The sequence below is a fragment of the Rhinolophus hipposideros genome (assembly GCF_964194185.1).
Source record: "Rhinolophus hipposideros genome assembly, chromosome: 21".
Lineage (NCBI taxonomy): Eukaryota > Metazoa > Chordata > Mammalia > Chiroptera > Rhinolophidae > Rhinolophus > Rhinolophus hipposideros.
In genome coordinates this window covers 38,527,212-38,554,391 of record NC_138067.1, presented here as the reverse complement: position 1 = coordinate 38,554,391, position 27,180 = coordinate 38,527,212, and the positions used below count along the sequence as shown (strand labels likewise).

Sequence of the window (27,180 nt, the reverse complement as noted above, 5' to 3'; positions counted from 1 at the left end):
CTGGTGACATCATACAGTAGTTCTGTCTTCTTTTGAACTTTGTATAAATGGATCACACAGTATGTAGTCTTTTGTGTCTAGCTCTTTTCACTAGATATATTGTTTCCATCTAGTTATATAGTTCATTCATTTATTCTCATTTCTGTATCGTATTCCATTGTGTATATGCACCACATTTGCTTATCCATTCACCTATCAATGGACACCTAGGATGTGTCTATATCTTGGCTATTGTAAATAATGCTGCAATGAACAGAAGGGTGCGTATATCTTTTTGAATTAGTATTTTCAATTCCTTCAGATAAATACCTGGAAGTGGAATTGCTGGGTCATATCACAGTTCTATTTTTAATTTTTTGAGGAATTGCCATACTGTTTTCCATAGTGGCTGCATTAATTTACAATCCCACCAACAGTGCATCAGTGGGTTTCCTTTTCTCCACATCCTCACCAACACACTTGTTATTTGTTGACTTTTTTGATAATAGCCATTCTGACAGGTGTGAGGTGGTATCTGATTGTGGTTTTGATTTGCATTTCCCTTATGATTAATGATGTTGAGCATCTTTTCATATGTCTGTTGGCCATCTGTATGTCTTCTTTGGAGAAATGTCTCTTCATGTCTTCAGCCCATTTTTTTGATCAGATTGTTTGTTTGTTTCTTTGTTTATTTATTGTTACTGAATTGTATGAGTCTAGGTGGGAGAAGCCCTGGCAAAATTGAAGCTGCTCTCTGAATATGCAGTTCAATGTGTTACTCACCACATAACTTGGCAAAAAGAGGCTTAACCTCTATTTTTAGTTTTACAGTCTAATGCTTGCTCGGCCATCTTACCTACGTTCTTAAACCACTGAATGTTCTCAAGAAAACACAGAAATATCAACACTTTATACTTACTGTTCGGTGCCTGAGATGGAATAGTAGGTGCCACCCTAAGGATTTTCCCCCGTGCCAAACTAGGTCAACCTGGAGCTTTACGAGGAGATGGCCAAATCTATAATGTAGTGGTAACTGCCCATGCTTTTGTAATAGTTTTCTTTATAGTCATATCCATCATAAATGGAGGGTTGGAAAATGGACTAGTTCTATTAATAATGGGGACACCAGACATAGTGTTTTCTAGAATAGATAATGTGAGTTTCTGACTCCTTCTTTCGTCATACTTACTCTTTCTTGCTTCATAAGTTGTTGAAGCGGTCCTGGAAAAGGTTGAACTTTATATCCACGTCTACCCTGTAATCTAGATCATGCAGGAGCTTCCTTTGACCTCATCATGTTTGCCCTACATTTAGGAGGTGTTTTCTCAATTTTAGGCTCCATCAATTTTATTACTACAATTATTAATATAAAACCACCAGCCCTGTCTCAGTATCAAACACCACTATTCATTTGATTAGTCCAGGGTACAGCTGTACTGTTACTACTATTACTCCCAATCTTAGCTGCTGCAATTACTATATTATTAACAGATTGCAATCTAAATACTACCCTCTTTGATCCCGCCGCAGGAGGACATCCAATCTTACATCAACACTTATTTTGATTTTTTTTTTATTTTGGGGCGTGGGGGAGGCCACCGTAGGATTATCTTATCCTACCAGGATTTGGAATAATGTCACATATTGTTACATATTATTCATGGGAAAAAAGAACCTTTAAGATATATAGGAATAGTCTGAGCTGTAGTATCTATTTGTTTCCTAGGCTTTATTGTATGAACTCACCAGGTGGTTACAGTAGATATACATGTTAGCATACGAACATACTTTCCATCTTTAAATCAGCTACCATCATTATTGCCATTCCTACAGGAATAAAAGTAGTCAGTTGATTAGTAAGCCCTCCGTAGAGGTAATATTAAATGATCACCAGCCATCCTATTATCCCTAGGTTTTATTTTCTTATTTATAGTAGGAGGTCCTACAGGAATTGTTCTAGCTAGTTCATCCTTAGATATTGTTCTCCATCGTACATATGTAGTAGTACATTTTCATTACATTTTTATCAATAAGAACAGTATTTAACATTGTAACAGGGTTTGTTCACTGATTTCCACTGTTTTCAGCATACACACTTAACTCAACCTGAGCAAAAACTCACTTCACAATTATAGTTGTACACGTTTATGTAACTTTTTCCCCATAACACTTTCTTGGCCTTCCAGAAATGCCACAAAGTTACTGCGACTATCCAGATGCACATATAACATAAAATACCATCTCATCCATAGGTTCATTTATTTCACTAACAGCAATAATGTTAATAATTTTCATAAATTGAAAGGCATTCCATCTAAATGGGAAGTATCAATAGTAGAAATATATTCTACCAGCCATTGTCCTAATCCTGATTGCTCTCTCATCATTCTGAGTTCTTTACATAATAGATGAAATTAAATATCCTTCCTTAACCATAAAGACACAGACCATTAATGGCATTGAAGCTAAGAAATATACAAATTACAAAGACTTAAACCTTGATTTCTATATAATTCCTACATCAGATCTACAATCGGGAGAATTACAACTACTTAGAGGTTGATAACCGAGTAGTATTACCCAGAGAAATAACAATCTGAATATTAATTTTATCCAGACACATCCTACATTCATGAGCCATTCTTTCCTTAGGACTAAAAACTGATGCCATCCCATTTTTATTTAACCTGGAAATTGCCCTCCTCTTACCCCTGCCCTGAACATCCCAAACAAATAACCTAAGAACTATACTTATTATGGTGCTAGTCCAATCTCATTACCAGCCATAAGTTTAACTTATGAATGAATTCCAAAAGGGTTACAGTGAACCGAACGTGATAATTATTTTAAACTAAAACAAATTATTTGACAAATTATAATTAACTCCATACTTATCAAGTGTCCTTAGCTTCTATTAATATTATCCTAGCATTTACAGTATCCTCTAGAGGGCATAATTTTCTCATTATTCATTTATAGTAACCATGATAATTCTAAATACCCAACTCACATTAGCTAGCATAATAATTAATACCTTATTAGTATTCCTAGCCTGCAAGGCCAAACTAGTGTTATCATTACTAGTTTTTTAATAACTATGGGCTGATTTTGTACAAAACCTCACTTATCCTTCAATGCTAATAATTATTACTCCATCATATTGATGCTATTAACATGATTATCAAAAATACCATAATATGAATTAATATGACTTATAGCCTACTAATCAGCTTTCTTAGCCTATTCCTCCTGAATCAACTTACCTTAACTGTTCACTACTATTCTTTTCCGACTCCTTACCAACACGTCCCGTAGCACTCAAATATGACTTCTTCCACTGATACTCACAGCCAGCCAATATTACTTACCTAAAGAATTACTAACCTGAAAAACACTGTACATCACAATACTAATTTTATTACAAATGTTCTTAATTATAACTTTCACCCCCACAGAATTGATTTTATTCTATATTTTATTCAAAGCAACATTAGTCCCAATCCTAATCATTATTACCTGCTGAGAAAAATCAAGCAGCAAGATAATGCAGGACTTTTATTTCTTCTCAGATACACCAGTAGGATCACTTCTATTTAGCATTGTTCCAATTTTTCTCAAAAAATTAGGTTTATAAATGTCCTAATAATCCAATACTGAACTCAGACAATACGCAATTTTTGATGTAATAATTTACTATGACTAGCATGCATAATATCTTTTTATAGTAAAAACACCGGGTCTTATATAATATCATAATAATATAATATAATACTCGGTCTTATATTAATTTTTGCTCCAAAACACGCATTAGAGCTGATTGTTCGGCTAGGTCTTATTTTCAGGGAAACACGTTGAGTTCAGCAAGGTCACAGAATGCAAGGTAAACCCACACTAAAAGAATCCTATCTCTATAAAGAAGCAATTAACAATTGGAAACTGAAATTAAAATGACACTACCACTTATAATCATATCAAAAATGAAATACTGGAGACACGGCCCACATCTGCAGCTGTGGGGACACGGACCGCATCTGCGGCGGTTGAAACACGACCGGCACCCGCTGCTGCAGAGAGGCAGGGGATCCCAGGACGGAAGAGAACACAAAAGCCAGGAGAACAATATACACAACACAAGAGTCACTTTTGGAGCACAAGCAGAGGAGAAGAATGAAGTAGTGCAAGTCAAATATAAAGGACACATAAGATAACCCAGCAAGAACTAAGAACCCTAAGGGATCTACCTAATACATCAAAGCAAACACAGAGAATCAGCCAGAATGGGGAAACAAAGAAACATGTCCCAAATAAAAGAACAGAAGAAACCTCCAGAAGTGGAACCAAATGAAACAGAGGTAACCAACCTATCAGAGACAGAGTTCAGAACACTGGTGATAAGAATGTTTAAGGAGCTTAGAGATGACATAAAGAAGGATGTAGAAATCATAACAAACAACCAGTTAGAACTAAAGAACACAATTACTGAAATTAAGAACTCACTTGAAGGAATTACCAGCAAGTTAGATGAAGCAGAGGATTGAATCAGCGACTTAGAAGACAAGTTAGCAGAGATCACCCAAACAGAACAACAGAAAGAAAAAAGAATAAAAAACAATGAAGATGCTCCTGGGTATCTACCCCAAAAATATAAAAGCATTTCTCTATAGAGACACGTGTACGCCAATGTTCATTGCAGCTTTGTTTACGGTGGCCAAGACATGGAAACAACCAAAATGTCCTTCGATAGATGAATGGATAAAGAAGTTGTGGTACATATACACAATGGAATACTATTGGGCGTTAAGGAAAGATCATATAGGAGCATTTGTGACAACATGGATGGATCTCGAGAGAATAATGCTAAGTGAAATAAGTCAGACAGAAAAAGCAGAGAACCCTATGATTTCACTGATATGTGGTATATAAACCAAAAAGAACAAGACAAACAAATGAGAAACAAAAACTCATAGACACAGACAATAATTTAGTGGTTACCAGAGGGTAAGGGGGTGGGGGGTGGGTGATGAGGGTAAAGGGGATCAAATATATGGTGATGGAAGGAGAACTGACTCTGGGTGGTGAACACACAATGGGATTTATAGACGATGTAATACAGAATTGTACACCTGAAATCTATGTAAATTTACTAACAATTGTCACCCCAAAAAATTAATTAAAAAAAAAAAAACAATGAAGATGGTTTAAGAGACCTCTGGGATAACATCAAACGCAACAACATGCGCATCATAGGAATACCAGACGGTGAAGAGAGGAAGCAAGGGATTGAGAACATATTTGAAGTAATAATGTCCGAAAACTTCCCTAACCTGATGAAGGAAACCAACATACAAGCCCAGGAAGTGCAGAGAGTTCCAACCAGGAAAAACCCAAACAGTTCCACACCAAGACACATTATAGTTAAAATGGCAAAGCTTAAAGATAAAGAGAGAATCCTAAAAGCAGCAAGAGAAAGACAGAGGGTTACATACAAGGGAACTCCCATAAGACTATCAAATGACTTTTCTACAGAACATTGAAGGCCAGGAGGGAGTGGCAGGAGATACTCAAAATGATGGAAAACAAAAGCCTACCACCTAGATTGTTTTATCCAGCAAGGCTATTATTTAAAGTTGATGGAGAGATAAAGAGCTTCCCAGAAAAGAATAAGTTAAAGGAATTTATTACCACCAAGCCAGCATTGCAAGAAATACTAAAAGGACTTCTGTAAATAAAAGAAAGATGAAAACAATCAAACTACAAATTTAAAAATGGCAATAACTATGTACATATCAATAATCACTTTACATGTAAATGGATTAAATGCTCCAATCAAGAGACATAGGGTGGCTGAGTGGATAAGAAAGCAAGACCTTTGTATATGCTATATACAAGAGACTCACCTCAGATCCAAAGACACACACAGGCTGAAAGTGAAGGGTTGGAGTAAGATATTTCATGCAAATGGAAATGAGAAAAAAGCTGGAGTTGCAATACTTATATCTGACAAAATAGACTTTGAAATGAAGAACATATTAAAAGATAAAGATGGGCACTATATAATAATAAAGGGATCGATCCGACAAGAGGACATAACCCTGCTAAACATCTATGCACCCAACATAGGAGCACCTAAATATATAAAACAGATACTGACTGACATAAAGACAGAGATCAACAGTAACACTATCATAGTAGGGGACTTCAACACACCTCTGACAACAAGGGACAGGTCTTCCAGACAGAAAATCAATATGGAAACAACAGCCTTAAGTGATACATTGGACCACTTGGATTTAATCGATATTTTCAGAGCATTTCACCCCAAAGCTGCAAAATACACAGTTTTCTCAAGCGCACATGGAACATTTTCCAAGATAGACCATATGTTAGGCAACAAAACAAGTCTTGATAAATTTAAGAAAATTGAAATCATACCAATTGTCTTCTCTGACCACAGTGCTATGAAATTAGAAATGAACTACAGGAAAAAAACTGGAAGACACACCAATTCATGAAGGCTGAATAAAATGTTACTAATAATGAATGGGTCAAGCAGGAGATCAAGGAAGAAATCAAAAGATATCTCAAGACAAACGAAAATGAAAACACAATGACCCAAAATCTATGGGATGCCGTGAAAGCAGTCCTAACAAGGAAATTCATAGCATTGCAGGCCTACCTAAAGAAACAAGAAACATCACTAATCAACAGTTTATCTTTACACTTAAGGGATCTGGAAAAAGAACAGCAAAATAAGCCCAAAGGGAGCACAAGGAAGGAGATAATAAAGATCAGAGCAGAAATAAATGAAATAGAAACCAGAAAAACAATACAAAAGATCAATGAATCCAAGAGTTGGTTCTTAGAGAAGATAAACAAAATTGACAAACCTTTAGCCAGACTCATTAAAAAAAAGAGAGGACCCAAATTAATAAAATCAGAAATGAAAGAGGAGAAGTGATAACAGACACCGCAGAAATACAAAAAATTTTAAGAAATTACTATGAGCAACTATATGCCAACAAATTTGACAATCTGGAAGAAATGGACAATTTTCTAGAGGCATACACCTTCCAAGGCTAATTCAAGAAGAAACAGAAAACCTAAATAGCCTGATTACCATCAGGGGAATTGAATCAGTAATCAACAATCTCCAAACAAACAAAAGCCCTGGACCAGATGGCTTCACAGGTGAATTTTACAAAACGTTCAAAAAAGAATTATCACCTATTCTCCTCAAGCTCTTCCAAAAAATTCAGAAGAAGGAAAGACTCCCAAACACTTTTTACAAAGCCATTATCACCCTGATCCCAAAATCAGACAAAGACACCACAAAAAAAGAAAACTACAGGCCAATATCTCTAATGAACATAGATGCAAAAATCCTCAACAAAATATTAGCGAACAGAATTCAGCAATACATTACAAAGTTCATACACCATGATCAAGTGGGATTCATCCCTGGTATGCAAGGATGGTTCAACATCTGCAAATCAATTAATGTGATACACCACATTAACAAAATGAAAAATAAAAATCACATGATCGTATCAATAGATGCAGAAAAAGCATTTGATAAAATCCAGCGGCCACTTATGATAAAATAACCCTTAAGAAAGTGGGAATAGAGGGATCATATCTCAACATAATAAAGGCCATATATGATAAACTCACAGCTAACATCATACTCAATGGGGAAAAGCTAAAACCATTCCCCCTAAGATCAATAACAAGGCAAGGTTGCCCACTATCTCCACTTCTATTCAACATAGTGCTGAACAGAAGCCACAGCAATCAGACAAGAAAAAGAAATAAAAGGCATCCAAATTGGTAAGGAGGAAGTAAAATTATCATTATATGCAGATGATATGATACTATATAGAGAGAACCCTAAAGACTCCACCAAGAAACTATTAGAGCTGATAGATGAATTTAGTAAAGTAGCAGGATACAAAATTAATATTCAGAAATCAGTTGCATTTGTATATACCAATAATAAAACATCAGAAGGAGAAAATAAAAAAGCAATCCCATTTACAATTACTCCAAAGACTATGAAATACCTGGGAATAAATTAAACCAAAGAAGTAAAAGATCTGTACTCAGAAAATTATAAGACACTGAAGAAAGAAATGAAAGAAAATATAAATAGATGGAAACACATACCATGATCATGGATAGGAAGAATTAATATAGTTAAAATGTCCATACTGCCTAAGGCAATACACATATTCAACGCAATTCCTATCAAACTACCAATGACGTTTTTCACAGAAATAGAACATATAATCCTAAAATTTATATGGGACCATAAAAGACCCCGGATAGCCTCAGCAATCTTGAGAAATAAGAACAAAGTGAGAGGTATAACAATACCTGACATCAAATTATACTACAAGGCCACAGTAATCAAAACAGCATGGTACTGGCATAAAAACAGACACATAGATCAATGGAACAGAATAGAGAGTCCAGAAATAAATCCATGCCTATATGGCCATTTATTCTACGACAATGGAAGCAAGAATGTATGGTGGGGTAAAGACAGTCTATTCAATAAATGGTGCTGGGAAACCTGGACAGACACATGCAAAAAAATGAAGCTGGACCATCTCCTTACACCATATAGAAAAATAAATTCAAAATGGCTTAAAGACTTAAATGTAAGATCTGAAACCATAAAATACCTAGAAGAAAATATAGGAAGAAACTTCACAGACATTACCCGGAGTAAGATTTTTACTGATATATCCCCTCGCGCAAGGGAAGTAAGAGAAAAAATAAACATGTGGGATTACATCAAACTAAAAAGTTTTTTTTTTCACAGCAAAGGAAACCATCAATAAAACAAAAAAGGGCTCCTACTGAATGGGAAAAGATATTTGCCAATGATATATCTGATAAGGGGTTAATATCACAAATCTATAAAAAAACTCACTCAACTCAACTCCAAAAAACAAATAACCCAATTAAAAAATGGGCAAAGGACATGAAGAGACATTTTTCTAAAAAGGACATACAGATGGCAAACAGACATATGAAGAAATGCTCAACCTCACTAACCATCAGAAAAATGCAAATAAAAACCACAATGAGATACCACCTCACCCCAGTCAAAACGGCTATCATCAATAAATCAACAAACAACAAGTGCTGGCGTGGATGTGGAGAAAAGGGAATGCTTGTGCACTGTTGGTGGGATTGCAGATTGGTGCAGCCACTATGGAAAACAGTATGGAGGTATCTCAAAAATCTGAAAATGGAACTACCTTATGATCCAATAATTCCACTCCTAGGTATCTATCTGGAGAAATCCAAAACTCCAATTAAAAAATCTTTATGCACTCCTATGTTTATTGCAGCACTATACACAATAGCCAAGACATGGAAACAACCAAAATGCCCATCGGTAGATGACTGGATTAAGAAACTGTGGCACATTTATACAATGGAGTATTATGCAGCCATAAAGAAGAAAGAAATCTTACCATTTGCAACAACATGAATGGACCTAGAGAACATTATGCTAAGTGAAATAAGTAAGGCAGAGAAAGACAAATACCATATGATCTCACTTATATGCGGAATCTAAAGAAAAGAATAAGTGAATGAACTAATCAGAAACAGTTTTGGAGACAAAGAGGAAAAATTGAGGGTTGCTAGATGGGCAGGGGGGTGGGGCTAAGGGGGAAGGTGAGGGGATTAGGAAACAGTCAGTAACCACAAGATGGCCACGGGGTTTTGAAAGTTAATTTGGGGAACATAATCAATAATGTTGTAAAGATTTTGTAGGGTATCCGATGGACACGTGTCCCATTTGGGAGACCACCTCAGGGATGATGTGGATGCCTGATCACTGCACTGTACACCTGAAGCTGAAGCTGAACAATAATGAATGCCAACTCTAATTTTATATATATATATATATATATATATATATATATATATATATATATATATATATATATATATATATATTTACAAGAAGCAGAGTACAGCATTAGGAATAGAGACAGTGGAAATGTAATGGCTTGGTGCCATGTCAGAGGGATAGTAGATGGGGGGAGTGGGGTCCACACAGTGTGAGGGATATAAATGATAAACGTCTAAGTATTTAAAAAAAAAAGAGAGAGAGAAAGAGAAAGAGGCAACTGGAGCCAAAAAACCTGGGGAAAAAAAAAGAAATAGTTAGCGGCGGCTGGTTAGCTCAATTGGTTAGAGCGCCTGCTGTTACCAACAAGGTTGCCGGTTCGATTCCCACGTGGTCCAGTGAGCTGCGCCCTCCACAACTAGATTGAAGACAACAACTTGAGCTGAACTGCTGCTGAGCTGCCAGTGGGCGGCCAGATGGCTCAGTTGGTTAGAGCACGTGCTCTTAACCGCAAAGTTGTGGATTTGATTCCCACATGGGATGGTGGGCTGCGTCCCCTGCAACTAGATTAAAAACAGTGACTGGACTTGGAGCTGAGCTGTGCCCTCCACAACTAGATTGAAAGACAACGACTTGGAGCTGATGGGTCCTGGAAAAAACACACTGTTATACAATAAAAAAAATTTATAAAATGAAATACTTAGATGTAAATCTAACACATCTAACTATATATATATATATATATATATATATATATATATATATATGCTGAAAATTATAAAATGATAATGAAAGAAATCAAAGATGACCCTAACAGAATTGCAGACATATCCATGTTCATGGAAGACACACATGACAAAGCTTTTCTGTTGATATAAATAAGCATAGTCTTTAAAATTGATCTTTGTAGACAATATGTTATACAGATAATATACATACATCAAAAGAACTACATAAATATTTAGCCAAAATAGGTTTCAGAAGTTTTTTAATAAGAAGAAAGTTAGAGGAATCACACTATCTAATTTTAAGGCTTACTATGAAGTACTCAACACAGTGTGGTATTGGACGAAGGATAGACATACAGAAAACAGAACAGATCCAAGAAGTAAACCTGCATGAGTACATCCCATTGAGGTTGACAAATGTGCAAAAGCAATTCAAAAGAGGAAGAATTTCCCATTTCTTCTCAATAAATGGTATTGAAACAGTTGGACTTACACGGGCAATTTTTAAAATAGAAACTCAATTTAAACTCCATATTGTAAACAAAAATTTACCCCAAATGGATGATAAATCTAAACGTAAAAGTATAACTCTTTTAGAAAAAAACATAAGACAAACTCTTTATGACCTAGGGTAGGTCAGGAGTTCTTAGACATGACAACAAAAGGCCAATCCTATAAGAAATTAATAAATTGCACTTTATAAAATTAGAGACTTTGCGCCACAAATGACCATCTTCTGTTAAGAGAGTAAAAAGATAAGCCATAGAACGAGATAAATACTTGCAATTCATATACTGACAAAAGAATTACATTAAGAATATCTGAAAAACTTTCTAAACAGTAGGAAAACAAATAATTCCATTCAAAAATGGGCAAAAAACTTGTACACTTCACTAAAGGAGAGGTATATAAGACAAACGAATGCATGAAAATATATTCAACATCTGCAGCCATTAGGGAAATGCAAACTAAATCCATGATGACATACCACGGGACATCTATCAGAAAAGCTAAAGTAAAACATAATGCTAATACCCGGTGCTGGCAAGGATGTGGACAAACTGTACCTCTCATTCGTTGCTCGCAGGAATGTAAAATGGTAAAGCCGCTCTGGTAAAAGGTTTGGCAGTTTCTTGTATACTTAAACATACACTTAGGGGGATCTGAAATCACAGTCCTATATATTTGTCCCTAAGAAATGGAATTGTGTCCACACAAACACCTATACACAAATATTTATAGGTGCTTTATTTGCAATAGCGTCAAACTGTAAATAACCTTGCTGTCTTTCAGTAGGCAAATGAATAAACTGACATTGGTACAGTCATACAATGGAATACTCCTCAGCCATGGCAAGGAATGACCTCTTGAAACCTAAAACAACTTAGATGGGTCTCAAGGGTACGATGCTGAATGAAAACTGTCAATCTGAAGAGATTATTTACTGTATAATTCCACTCTTGAAAGGACAAAATTATAGTGATGGAAAGCAGGTCAGTGGTTGCCAAGCCTTAGAGTTAGGGTGAGAATCTGACTATGAAAGTTGCACAAGAGGGTTTCTTTGTGTTAATAGAACAGTTATTTATCCTGATAGTGGTCATGGACAAATCCACACATGTGACAAAATGTCATGGTATCACACACACACACACACACACACACACACAGACATTAAGCACATGTGACAACTCCTTAAATTTTAATAAAGTCTGCATTTAATAGTATTGTACCAAAGTCAGTTTCCTGATTTTGATAATGCACTATCGTTATGCAAGCAGTCGACACTGGGAAAAGCAGGGCCTAGTGTACCGAAGAAATCGCCATCCTCTTTTTTTATAATTTCCTGTGACTTTTAAATTATTTTGAAATAGAAGTTTAAAAAGAAGGTCTCTAATCACATAGCCATAGGCCCCCCTTTCCTACAACCACCCAGAGATTGCTTTGTCATGTGGAACAACTGACTAGGACCCAGAGGGCACAATCAAGGACTATTTCCTGAGGACTGTTTCCTTCTTTCACTGTTTCAGAGCACCAGGAGATCAGCTCTTGAATGGCAGTCTTGGGTGGTAGATGAAGGTAAAAGGGTTCACACATATGGTGATTCAAGGAGAACTGACTCTGGTGAACACACAATGTGACATATAAATAATGTATTACAGAATTATACACTTAAAACCTATGTAACTTTACTAACCATTGTCTGCCCTATAAACTTTAATTTAAGAAAATGGCAGCCTTTCCCATCTCAAGACTCTGTCTGTTGTTTAAAAATTCACCTTCTGAGCAGGAAGCTAAAATACACAAAACAGCAGAACCAGGAGCAGACAGAGCTGAGAGACAACTGCTGGTCAGATATTTTTAAAAGATGTACCGTGTGATTAAGATTTTAAATTAACATGCGAAACAATTCTGGATGTCTTCACCAAATGTTTTAGTCCCCCTGTATTCACTGTTAACTACCTTCTATCAGATGTTTCAGATATTATGTCTGCCATTTTGCTGATTTTCTCCTTTACTCATCTTTAGTTCAAATCAGCAGATAATCCTCTAAATCTTAAGACACATTTGCCTACTCTTGTAATTTTATCCTCACTTCCCACATACTTCCTTTGTCTCACGTGAGGCAAGCTATACGATCACTCAAATTTTGATATGTTCTTCAAAACCACCTTTAAGTACCCTGTGCTAATTTTCACACCCACCAACCTTATATAAAGATGCCCGATTAAAAAAAAAAAAAAAGGTGCCGAATAAACATATGTCACACACATACTCAAAAAAGACTCAGGAGCTCAGGAGGCTTTGCCTAGAGATCAGTGATAGATATTTATTCAAGAGTCTTAGGGTTTGCAAACTACTAATTGAAACACAACTAGGCAATACCCAGAGTGTTCTGAAGAAAGAAAAGCTAAGAGTTCTTATAGTAAAAAGGACATCCTTGAGAAGAATTAGTCCTGCATTAGCCTGTGAATTGATCTGAGCTGGGAATGCTCCAAATGACTACTGGTCTGGATGATGGACGTGAGTTGGCCTGGAGAGGTGAACATTCCTTCATTTGTTCATCAGGAGGCCATCACAGGGTTATCTGGGGGTTTGATGTATATCTAATCATTAATGCCAGCCTGGAAAGTTCAAAGGATCGATCTGTCAGGCTAAGCCAAACAAGAGCAGGATCATTTCCTCCTGACACAACCTTCTGTTTTAGTAACTGGGCAGCTTGACTACAGTGACTTTATTTTCTTGTTTACCTTAATCTTCACATGGCATATTAGTCACTTCTCTAGAAATTGGAGCAATTGCCATCCCTGCTATCTGCAATTACTCATCACAAGTGAGATTAAGCACAGATTCAAGTTCATAGAGTTATTAATTCTGCGAATTGGTCTACCTATGTATTTTCACAATTGCTCTCTTGCACATCTTTTAACAATTTTGTTCAAAACATTCATACATTATGCATATTATTTTTTATAATGTGGTTTGAAAACATTGCCTCCAGGTTGACCTTGCAACAAAGGTTGGCACCGCTGCTGAGATTACCAAGCATTCACAGCATGTGTTCTCCAGAATTTGTATTTCCTAATGCTAAGTAAACTTTTAAACACAACTTGACGTGTCTTTCTACTTTCTGTTTTCTTAAGGTCATAAAGTCAAAAAGAAATTCTGAAGAAATACTCAACAGGTTATTTGACTAGTAAAAATCACTGCTCCCTTCTGAGAAATGCTATATCATTTTTATTGCAAAAGAAGAAAGATAAGATTAATTTAAACACATGATTATGAAATCATTATGAAACGTGTACTATAAGCAACGCAAATTTATAGAAAATGGGAATTCAACAGTGAATACATTAGATAAAATTGCTGCTCTGAAACTAATGTAAGGTTATGTTTCAATTGTATGTCAGTGAAAGAAGGAAAGAAAGAAAGAAAGAAAGAAAGAAAGAAAGAAAGAAAGAAAGAAAGAAAGAAAGAAAGAAAGAAAGAAAGAAAGAAAGAAAGAAAGAAAGAAAGAAAGAAAGAAAGAAAGAAAGAAAGAAAGAAAGAAAGAAAGAAAGAAAGAAAGAAAGAAAGAAAGAAAGAAAGAAAGAAAGAAAGAAAGAAAGAAAGAAAGAAAGAAAAGAGAAGAGAAGAGAAGTAAATGAAAAGACAGAAAAGCACGATAATTGTGAAGAGTTTCCCTTGAGGATAGGCCTTGGTAAGGAGTACAGAGAGCTTTGAGCATATTTACAATGATCACTTTTCCTTTCCTGTGTTGGAAGCACAAGGGCATTTTTTTCTGATATTCATACTGAAAACCCAGTAGAGTTACTGAAAGTAGAAACATTTCAAAAACAAACAGCTTGAAATCGAAAACATAGAAATCATCTGATTTCCATCATATTTAGAAATCTTCTCTTTGATATAACAATCAAATGCAACATCGTGTGGTTGAATGAGTGGACCAGCTCCTTGATATTGTTTATGCTGCACCCAATTCTTTGAGGAATTAAAAGTAACTTTATCTTACAAATCTTTACAAAATCACAAACACAGCTGTAGAAAATATTCCTAGTCCACCTTTCCTTTTAACCAATGGCAAAACCACCCCTATGCATCTCAAAAACCTTGCAATTATTGTAGAAATGATGGTCTTAGGAAACAAAAGTCTTTTCTGGAGAAACTCGCATTCATTCTCAGATGTAAAAGTTCTACCTGGTCTTAGGAATTCTTATCTAGGTCAACTCTATGAAATGCAAATTTCAGAGAGGTAATTCCTATCAGAAGGAAAACAAAATGGGAGAAAGGATATTTGGAACTTAGGCAAATGAAAAAAACTCTTAAGCATTTTCTCCACAAGTATTAGTAAAAATCTTAGCCATCTGAACCGGTAACCTTAACACTCCATCTTCCAGAAACACAATTTGGGTCCAACTTCTTTAATAATTAGTAAGTTTTGTGTAATTATACAAGAATCATGGCTATAATTTTAGAATGAAAGCCATAAGTTCCCTTCGTGTGTGTGTGTGTGTGTGTGTGTGTGTGTGTGTGTGTGTGTGTGAAAGAGAGAGAGAGAGAGACAGAGAGAGAGAGAGAGAGAGAGAGAGAGAGAGAGAGAGACAGAGAGAGAGAGAATATCCTTCTATTTCCGGATGGTATTGCTAAAAATTCATTTGCGAAGGAGCTCTATTTAATCGGGTTACAAACAAAGAAGCACATATATGAATTAAGGATTCCTAAAAGTCTCAGAAATATAGAAACTAGCCCACAGATGTTTCAAGTTCACATGATCTGAGATAATCTTTGGTAAAAAAGCTAGTTTAAGTTTGCTGGTTTAATGAAAATAGGTATGTCTTCAGAATTATCAGCATGAAAAACAATTCAGACATGTAACTTTTCTTCTGCCTGGGTTCACTAGTCAGGTATTCATGAGTTATGTTATCTCTGTTACAAAAATGGTCAGCAAGAAAATAACTTGAGGTGACGCCATTTCCATAAGGAATCAAAACACATTTGTTGAGAATTAGTGAATTAAATTTATGTGAATGGCATAAAATTTCTCAGTGGACTTTTCAATGTCAATTATGTTTTATGGTATGTCTTTAAATAGTTCTCCCAAGTCTTTCTGGTAACGTAAAACCTCTAAGTTGTGTTAAGTTAAATTTAATGATGGACAGTCACTGACTGTTCACATTATTTCCTAATAGAATAAAAAGCTAAAACATTAATTACAGAATGTAGGTTTACCTAACTTGGCTTCATATTAACAAGAAGCGTAAGGTATTTGAGTCAAGCAGTAAATATGTTTCAGGCCACATTTTTAAAAATTAACTCTTAAGTGGAAATAGAATATGCCACCCCATGCGTTGACACTTTGGCATGTGGATTCATTCAAGCTGAAGACATCAAGGCCCAACACACTCAGAAAGAGCTATTCACCTTCCCCTTAACTGCCTAAAAGAATTCAGATAAAGGGCTGTACCAGGAAGAGAGCTCATACCAAAGATAATGTTTTATGTCAGAAAGACTTGTGTGTTTGGCCTGGCACACATTTGTTTACAAAACATTCACTCTTCACATGTTCCTATGAATTGTCTTCCTCCCTTTGGAAGCCCCAGACCTTACCTGCTTCTCCTGAGCTCCTGATGGTATACAAGTCTCAGTTGACTGTCTTTGGATCTCATGTCTTTGGGACTTCTCTATGAATGAAACATGTTGTTCTCCTGGTAATCCGTACAGGTCAATTTAATTGTTAGACCAGCCAAATAACCTAGAAGAAAGAAGGGAAAAGCTTTCCTTCTTTACACTGTCAGTGTCAGAAATGTCCCAAGCTGTAGAGAATTTTTACAAGTTTATTAAGCCAAACTGATGACAATTTCCAGAAAACAAAATCTCAATGGATTGAGAAAATTGTCCGGAGAATGGCTGTTCTGCAGCTTATTTTCTACTTTAGAATAAAAGGAGGAGATGTAGGAGGGTTATGTGAAATCCATTGTTGGGAGATTAAGGGGGCAAGAGAAAGCAAAGCGGGGAAATCTCAGAGACTGGGTATAAAGGCAAAATAAGCCCATACTTCTTCATTGGTGAGTAAAGGATACTCAATCACTAACAATTATAGCACATAGAGATGGCTTCTCGGGAACAAGATAGCAATGACCCTTTGTGTGGTTAGGTTCTGTGGTGGTTGTGCCCTGAGGGGTTGGGAAAAGAACATTACTCTGACATTTCAGAGGTTTCTTATCTTAAATGCAGAAAGACAATAGACAGCCTCCCTTAAAGTAAAGTTTGACCTGTGTCAAAAAAGCTACAGGCCTAAAAAGTGACTACCCGCCCCTCCATGAACAGCGTTCAGATAGGAATTTTTATGTTCAAACCATCCTATGTGGCTACTTAGGGTCTCTCACATTGTACAGCTCACCATGCTGGCATCCCCTGAGCTTGTCAGGTTTTCTATGTTGCCCCTCTTTGTCCACAACACTATGAGAAAGGAGACACTTCTAAAATTTATGACATGTATTCATAAGTCTGCCAATCCACAGACACAGTGTAAGAGACAGCCCATAATTAATTACCTCTTAATTGTCACTAGAAATTATGGGATCAGTAGGTTAATATATGTAATTAAACCTACTACTACTCATGGCAGCACATGGTGGCTCACGGCAACCCATGCCGACCTTCGCCTGCTCATGCAGCCCAGCTCCAGGGAGAGCTGTTGTTCACAATAATAAGAGAAAGAACTGTGTAAGAGAAACAATAAGAGAAACAACTGTGTAACAAGAAAAGTGGAATATGTTTTTTTGAAAGAAAGGTTATGAGGCATGGAGATATATTTTTTAAGGCAAATGAAAGTACATTTCTCCAAAAGTAAAACCAGTTACTTCAGAATGGGAAAGGGAAGAATAAAGGATAAAATAGTACAGGAAGTTGGGGAAAAAGAAAAAGAAGAAGAGAGAATTTTACGTTGTATAGTCAAGTTAGTTAAAACTGAATTGCTGGGGAGGCCAGTTAGCTCAGTGGGTTAGAGCACAGTGCTCATAACGCCAAGGTCGTCGGTTTGATTTCTACGTGGGCCAGTGAGCTGCGCCCTCCACAACTAGGTTGAAAACAACGACTTGACTTGGAGCTAATGGGTCCTGGAACAACACACTGTTCCCCATTATTCCACAATAAACATTTTTTAAAAAACTGAATTGCTACTTTAAGATTTTTAAAATAAGCTTTGATATCATTGTGTGCTTGTGTGATTTTCCATCCTCTGCTAAAAAGACAAGTTAACCTGGATTATTGGTCTGCATTTGATAAGAAATTGTAAAGGTTTTCCTATCCCTTTTAAGTAATCTGCCTTGAAGTAAAATGTTTGGTATCTCTACCAAAAGACTGTCTCCTTTCTCCTCACCATAAAAATAACATTTACTAGCCAGGAATCTATTCCCAGCCACTGACCCATAACCTCCTTCTGATTCATCTTTCCCTCATCACCATGTAAAAGTCAGGAAACCTTGCCTTGTCATCACATCACCTTTCTCCACCTGCACCTCCTCCTTCTTCCAGGCACACCACTGTGGCCTCACCCCAGAGCACTGCCAAGGCCTCCTCTTAGCACTGCAAACCGACCCCAGCCCTATCATCTGTCCTTTAAATATCTGTCAGACATCTTGGATTGTATCACTGTGAATGAAAAAGGGGCTGTGTAGTAAATCTGACAAGTTCAGTGACCGAAAGTAACGTCACAGGGTGATCTGATCATAAATCCCAAACTGGGCAGGTCAGGGTGGGTAGTCACACCACAGACCTACAAAAGGTTTATCTTTGCCTTAAGTGAGCCCTGCCCATTGCTGTGATGCATCTAGAGTAACACAGCTTTGGAATGCCAAAGGCAATCCTCTTTTCCAGAACCCTGGGAAGCATAACTACCCTCCAGAGAGCACATGATCTTGTTAGCTATCCTGTAATCCAAGCATAGAGCTTTCCCCACCTTGCTTTCTCCCACCTTCATGTAATAGCCCTTATGTTCCCCCCTGAACTCCAAATGTATAAAAAGAACTGCAAAGCTTGTCTTTCACCAGAGCATTTGAGACCTTGCTATCGACATGTCATCAATTTCACTCAAATAAACTCTTATAAAATTTTTCTGCAAGTTTGGACATTCTTACATTGACACTACTCTCCATTGGTGCCAAGTGGTTCACCTAGTAAACTTAGAATAGAATCTAACACTGTCCTCCACTCCCACCCACCCCCACTCCAGTTCCAGCCGTTGTTTCTCAGTGTAGTTGTGTAGGACACAGCTCCCTGGCCCATGCTGGTGTTATGAGACTTGCACTGCCTCAAAAGGGCAGTCACTCCTAATTCTGATGCCGTTCCTTCTCCCACACACCGTTGATTGAGCACATATTCAGGGCAGGTTCAGCATCAAGGAATTAACATGCATCATCTCCAGGTTTTATAGAGTCTTTGCCCTGCCACCCATTTTCCGCTGACACTCACCCCACACCACCCCCATACACACACATGACCTGCCTCTGTGGGAAGTCTACGAGCATTATAGTCTTGGCTGGGTCCTCAGAATGCCCTCCAAATTGTGTTGTACAAATTCTTCCACCGACGTCATGTAATGGTACCCAATTTGTAAGTCATCACCAACATGGCAAATCATTAGCCTTTCGATTGTTGCCCTTAGGAGAAGTGACATTATCATCAACCTTGAGATGATTTGCACTTTCCTCATCTCCAGTGCGTGATTCCATCCACTGGACATTTTTATTTCTTCTCTGATTTAGCCTATTCATGTGTTACTCATAATCTTCTCCTAAAGCATTTTTCATTATTTTGTGGTGCTTTTTATATGTCACAGATAATAGAATTGATGTTTGAATTATGGGTTACAATGTTTTCTCCAATTATTATTTTTTAAAAAAAGGGAAAATTAATTTCCTAACCTTGTTATAACAACAGCTTGCCTACACACAGCATTTGTTCTCCTTTCAGTTACTTATCATGCTGCTTAAACTTACACTTGGCGTTTCTTATTCTACTGACTGACCTTTAAGCCCACCTAAAAATCTGCTTCTGTTTCATTTTCTCTTTTAGTCACAAAACCATGAGTAGCTTCTGAAGAAACACAGTCTAGAGACATTTCATTGCTCTAATCACTCCTGATCTGAGAAATGCTACCATGTTTGTATTCCAGAAACAAGTTGCAGAAATTTTTATTTATAATTTATTTACTTATTTATTTATTTATGAAAAAGGTGTCAAGTATCTGCTATAAGCAAGGCACTTAGTAGTAAACACAACAGACAAAATATCTGCACTCAGTGAACTAGCTGGTGATGAGACGTGGTCAATTGCTGATTGTTTTATAAAGATCTAACAATAGGAATTTGTGAACAAAGGAAGGAAGGGAGAAAGGAAAGAAGGAAGGAAGGAAGGAAGGAAGGAAGGAAGGAAGGAAGGAAGGAAGGAAGGAAGGAAGGAAGGATAAAAGGAAAGAAGGAAGGAAGGACGAAAGGAAGGAAGGAAAATGGAAGGACAAACTAGACTGTTTCAAATGATTTGTTGTCTTCATGCTAGAAACAAAATTTTCAGAAATGAAGAAAATGATAAATGCTTATGTTTAAACTTTTTATAATTTAGAAAGATTTTGATCTAAAGCTTCTTTACCGAAAGGAACCATACTGATAGTTTTCGTATATCTTTCCAGAGCCAAACTAAGATTACTAAAAATCAAGAACTCATGATAATATTATACTCTGCATAGTTTCACAACTTACTTCCATTTTTAAAACACATTCTACCATTGGGGAATCTTAATATCGGAGAACATTCTGATCTAACTATTTCCGGTGATTCTGAAATATGTCATTAATTGAGTGTGCTAAAATTTATTGAAAAGTTCATTATGGTCAACTCATAACTTATTCAAGTTTTACAATTACAAATAATTTTTCACTTCCAGTGTCGCATTTTGATTCATGCATGTTGGAAGTGGACCAGAGGGTGAAACACGAAGGCTTAAGCTACTTTTCCAAAAGGCATTCGTACCTTATCGTTGGTTTCATTTCCTTAGTCATTCTGAAACAAGAATCTTTATATGATTCCCACGCCCACCACGCCATGTTCCTTCACCTCCCTCTGCCAATAGGAGGGGGTCAAAAGAAACAACCGTATGGGTTTTCTAGTTAGGTTTTGATTTGCTGTGAGAAAAAGCTTTCAGTGATCTCACCTGAGACCATCTCCCACTTGTGATTAGAGAGAGAAACTTCCCCACCCTTACCAGTCATGATCTCTTCATGGGACACTGCACAAGAAGCTCAGACTTAACACTGCATGAACAAAGGACGCTACCAATTGCCCAATCCAAGAAGAAACTTCCTCATAATGACCAGAGGACCACATTTATTTAGAGCTTTTGCTTAGCCCCCAAACTCCCACAAACACAAGATGAGGCCACACGATATAGCGTGAGACTAAAAAGCAGCCCCTTTACAGTGTCTTTCTTAGGTGATAAGCTTATGTTGCTTCCATAAACTTATTCCCCCATCTAGACTCATTAGTGATATATTTATCACAGAAACACCAATACCTCTTGAGGATTTTCAGGAGCAGAAACATCACTGAGAACAACCTCACAGAGAATGCCCAGGGACAGCGCCCATGCAGAAACCCTGAGTGGCAGGGAATGACTTCATTTGCTGCCCCACATGGCTGAAAGACCTCTACTCTCCATCTCTGCAGAGCTACAAGGAGAAGTCTCATTGGATTAAACTAATCAACAGTTGTATGTGTAGAAAATGCAAACACGACTTCCCGTCAATGGTGATTACATTGAGTATGTCCCTGCTTTAAATTCCTAATTTAGGCTTTGAACTTCAGGAAAAGTCCTCAGTCCTCCGCCCCAGGTATAGACTGCATGTGATTGAAGTCCCATCATCTGTACTTGTACGTGTTCTCAGGCCTGCAGCCAAGGAGCACACAAATCGAGGTATAGAGCCAAGGATCTCAAATTTCTCTCTGAATCTAGAGAATCAGGGTCCTTGTGATTTCAACGCACACAGATACCCAAGGAGAAAGGAAAAGGTGTGTTTCGAATCCAGATGTGTGAGAAAACAGAGTTTGAGCAGCCCTTCCCTGGCACTGCTGGCGTTAACAGAGCCAAGGGGTTACTGTGTAATGGAGATGACACAAAGGCTTTCTCCACCTCTACCTCCAGGTCTGCTGAGGATCAATTTCTATGCTCTCCTAAGGACTCTGGAAGAGACTCCTGACCCCAAGGCCACCAATTCTTTGCCATTGTTCAAGTGAAGCAAATGTGCACCTTTTGGGTACAATCTGCCCTGTGGGGTAAATAGTGCTGAGCAGACTGTAGGCTGTGTTTTAGACCCGCTTGTTCCCTCACTCCTGCATTTCCTGGCTACTCCTTCGTCACCCACAATTTCCTGATTGAAGTTTCTGCTGGATCAGACACATCCTGCTCAAGGGCAGGTCCAAATGCATAGTTGTGATTGAGTTTATCTTCACACCCCACCCTTCTCCTCTGCTGGCAATCTTGCTAGAACAGGGTTCAAAACTGGAAGAAAGCCACGGGGTGGGGCTCTCAGGAATCATTTATATTCTGCAACTTCCAGACATCACACACCAATCTAGACACAACTTAGAAAGGCTGCCCAGAGAAGACACAACGATGTCAGCACTACATGTGAGTTGAAAAGGCACAGCCTTCAATCATCTTGGGTCATATGGTTGAAGGAGGGAAGAGGGGAAATTGTACAAGATGAAGATGTGTGCGTTTCTATATGGAATGTTTTACTGGTGGTTGTGAGTGTGTGGAGAGAGATACCCTAGGGATATGATGGATGGAATCCCCATAGGGAATCACGTGTTGACCCTGCTGGGTCCATGTAACCAGTGTAAGCCTTGGGTGGTGTGTGGCTCAGAATGAACGGTGTTGAGACACTGACTTGTGTGAAAAGTGCACGGCTGACTGGGATGAGGGAGTGTGTACATGGGTGCAAGGGTTAAGATGTGTCTTTATGACTTTGAGGGTGTATGTGCTTACCATGGGGGTTGTGGCTGAGCAACTGTGCACGGCACATTGAGCAGGAGTGGTGGGAGGTACGTGTGACACAGGAGTCGCATGTCTCTGAGGGACAGTCTATGTGATAATCTGTGACTGGGTGTTGAACGGTGAATGTGTGTGGCTGTGTCTGCATGTGAGGGTTCTCCCTTCCACACAGTCGCTGGGTAAGTGACTGTGCATATTTCCACGTGCATCAGAGTGAATCCTGGTTGGCAGAACTGGTGGCCTTGGGGAGAGTGAGTTACCTGGGACTCCTCTCTGAGTATTAATGAGAGCAGTATGAGTGAGTCCTCAGGTGTGTCTTCTCAAGAGCGGTGTGAAAGGTGAATTCAGACTGTGGGGACGCTGGGTCTCAGGCATGGGTCGACACCAAGTGACCACCCACTGCCGCCTCAGGTCTCCGTTCCCAGCCATTCCTTCCCCATGTGCTGCAGGGAGAGGGGGAGCAGATCTTGGCCATCTGGGGAAGCAGGTTGGGGTACTTGGTTACAAAGAATGGAATCACCAGAAGCTGGAAGGAACAAAATGAGCCTCAGTCCAGACAGAGCTTACAGTAGATGTCAGTGAACTACTTGTAGATTCTCCCCAATTACTTTCCTGCCTTATGGGCTTTGTTTGTGCAGGAACTGACGGTGCTCTCGACAACTTGTGTAGGTTCCCGAAAGGACATGTGTAGCCCTTCTTAATTTTGGTGTATATACATTCCATATGTAGGGGATTCCTTTTCCATTATGATTTCCCTACTCTTTAAAGAAGTGTTTTTCACTAGAGTGAATTTTTATGTTTATACTTTTGTATCCTCACGTCTTGTCTTTAAAGTTTCAGATAGAAACTGATCAGAGGGCGGTAATCCAGAAAGGGCCTGACCCTTCCAATGGGTCAGCCCTGTATAGACCCAATCAATACGTGCCAGTGGTCAGGCTGAAGGTTTTACGTATATTAGCTCATCCATTTTTGATAACAGCCTATGAAGTAGGACTTTCTGAAAATTCTCCTTATACTGAGGAAACTGAGGCAGGGAGAGTTCAAGTAATAGATCTAAGATGTCACTGCTAGTCAGAGCCAGAATCAGGATTTGAATGCAGGCAGCCTGGCTCTTGAACCCTTGCTGTGAACTTTACCCTCTCATCTCTTCAAGGACACAGGGATCTCACGGTGGTGGGTGGGAAGAAGTGGGTCCTCAGAGTTCATCCTTTGATGTCTGATCTGCTTCGCCACTGGAAACTGTCATAGGAGGTGAGCCCACACCTGGCCCTGCCCCTTTCATCCTCTCTCATCTCGCCATGGCAGGTCCCATACCAACACCGTCTGTCCTTGTCTCCTGGTTCTTCAGTGACCATCCATGGGAAACCTACCACGTGTTTCAGGTGAGTACTCTATAGCCCACAGGCAAGGTGGGGAAGGACAAGTGAGAATTTTAGAGTCTGGGGGCCCACTTCATGCTTGAGTGATATTAAAATGCAGGTGCAGGTCCCGGAGATGCCTAAGTACCAGGCATCACGCCTACAGGTGCAGAACTATGAGCACACCTTGTGGTCTGTGGGCAGATGTCACTCAGGGATTGAAGCTGAGGCTCATCATCCAGGGGCATAGAATTTCCAGGGGATGAACAGCAAGTAGGCCCAGCCCAGTGACTACTACTCAGTTTGAGTCTTGGGCTAAGAGATAAAGCCACTCACCACCCTGGACAGGGTGAGCTGAAGCACCCCACAGCAGCAAGGAACTGCAGTGTCCCCCGGGAAGGCCTTCCGTCCACCAGGGAGAAGTTGAGAAAGGGTGTGTGTGTGTGTGTGTGTGTGTGTGCGTTGAATGTGGGTTCCGGACAAGGGAGGGGCCTGCTCAACATGCTGTGTGCTTTGCCCTTCAGCATGAACCCACAACTGCAGGTGGATTTCCACACTGGAGATGATGAGAAGTCAGACATCGCCTTCCATTTCCGCGTGTACTTTGGCAATTGTGTAGTGATGAACAGCTGTGATTGTGGGGGGTGGAGATTCGAGGTGAGATCCTCTGAAATGCCCTTTGAGAACGGCGAACCATTTAAACTGTGCATCTCGGTGCTACAAAATGAGTATCAGGTGAGTTTCATGGACATCCACTACACGGCCTCTACAGGCTCAGAGGAGGACGCAGCTCTCCCTGGCCTGGCCCCAAGAGTCCTGCGGGCTTCATCTCCTGCCCCTTTCATCACAGAGCACCCTCTGCCTGTACTGCTGTCCCCAGGTCTTTTCCCAAATATAACCAGAGTCAAGGTCAGCTCACATGCCATTTCCTCTGTCTTCACCCCAGCTATAATTTCTACCGATGCTGTTATTCTTCGATGTTTTATGTAGGTAAATGGATAAAACATGCAAAACAATAATTATAAATAGTCCAAAATAAAGCCTTTCTCTCACTCCCAAACCCCAGTTCTTCTTTCCAGGACAACAGTTACAAGTCTCCCTATGCTTCTTCTTCAGATAATATGGGCTTATACAACAGAATCTACCTGTCTACCTACCTATCTATCTATCTATTTATCTACCTATCATCTATCCACCATCTTTCTCTCTATCTATCATCATCATCATCGATCTACCTGTCTGTCTATCTCCCTATCTGTATCTGCTTTCATTTCTTTTAAACAAATGATGTGATAATTTTCTCTAAACGTCACAGCTTAAGGACTAGAGTTTATTTGTTATCAAAGGATGTATCTTAGAGAAATCATTCTATCCATGCTGCTCCCACATTATTTAATGTTTGCATAATATCCCCATAGAAACATTACCAAAATGATTGAACTGATTCTGATTCATGTACACTTATGTGGTTTCCATAGTTTGCTCTCATAAGTGATGCTACATTTTTAATACCACACTTTTGTCATTATCAACCTCCTAATGTCGCTATATATATATATATTTGAGGATAATTTCAGAGAAAGACAAAAACTGGTTCAAAACATATATTCATTTTAAATTTAACCAAGTAACACCAAAAAAGTGACTGTTTCTCCATAGTCTCACCAATAAAACGTATGTTTAAACATTCTGACCTTTGTAAATGGACAAGGAAAAATTAAGACTGAAGTGGGGGATCTTTTCATATGCTTATGAGCTGTTAAAAAATAATACCCAATTTTTAATCATATGTACTATTCTACCTCTTTAAGAACACTCAAGTTACCTTCTTTACCTCCATCTCTCCAAATCTGGTTACTCAGAGGAAAAACTGTGCGATCAGAAGTATGTGGCAGTAAAGCATCGCAGAATGGAAACTTCCACATTCAATGACACTTATCAACCACTTAGCCTATGATGCTCTGTCTAAGACACAAGAACTCAAGATTCATGAGACACAGGTCCTGGCCATGAGAATCTTCTAGGCTAGAGGAAAGGCCAAGCAAACACAGACAGTGCAACAGAGTGGTAGGACCTCACTGGAGGAATGAGAGAGATACAGAAAATAGAGTGAACAACTGTCTGAAATAGTCTCCAGGTTTAGAAGTGTGAGCAGGAATTCTCTGGGAGTATGGTGTGTGTATAGGGAAGAAGTGGAAAGGAAGATGGAAAGTTGGATCAGTGGCATACTGTATTTCTGACACATTTTCCCTTCCAGGTAATGGTAAATGACCAATACTGGTACAGCTTTCCCCATCGAATCGACCCACGATATGTGAAGATGATGGAGGTTTCGAGAGATATTTCCCTGACCTCAGTGTGTGTCTGTGAGAAAGAAGGGTGACCAGAATCCCATTGTCGAAGATATCCGTCATCTAAGTGACCCTGTGATTTCCAGAGCTCACTAACAGAATGGGTTATCTTCACCCTTCCCCATGATCGGTCATTAAAACTCCTGAAAACTTAACAAGATTTGCTTCTTGCTTCAGTGTGAAAAAAGTGTAAGTGGTCACGAGGAAGAGGGGCATGAGAGTATTGTGGGAGAGACCAAAGAATCAAAGAGGATAAATAGTCCTCCAACACAAGGAGTGAGTGACAGGGTCACTGAAATGTCTGAGAAGACATTGGTCACAATATCCTTATATAGTACTTACTTACTGT

The 27,180-nt window shown here is 38.5% G+C and overlaps 1 protein-coding gene across 1 annotated transcript in view; it reads left to right on the top strand.

Moving 5' to 3' along the window:
* The window catches only part of LOC308489393 (galectin-10-like), a 34,456-nt gene extending 7,520 nt beyond the window's left edge, over nucleotides 1-26,936 (top strand). The window contains exons 2-4 of the mRNA XM_081030429.1: nucleotides 24,428-24,504; nucleotides 25,005-25,215; nucleotides 26,738-26,936. Of these exons, the coding sequence (XP_080886555.1) occupies nucleotides 24,428-24,504; nucleotides 25,005-25,215; nucleotides 26,738-26,863 (414 nt within the window). The 3' untranslated portion in view covers nucleotides 26,864-26,936. The remainder of the gene's footprint in view (nucleotides 1-24,427; nucleotides 24,505-25,004; nucleotides 25,216-26,737) is intronic.
* Nucleotides 26,937-27,180: the final 244 nt, after the last annotated feature.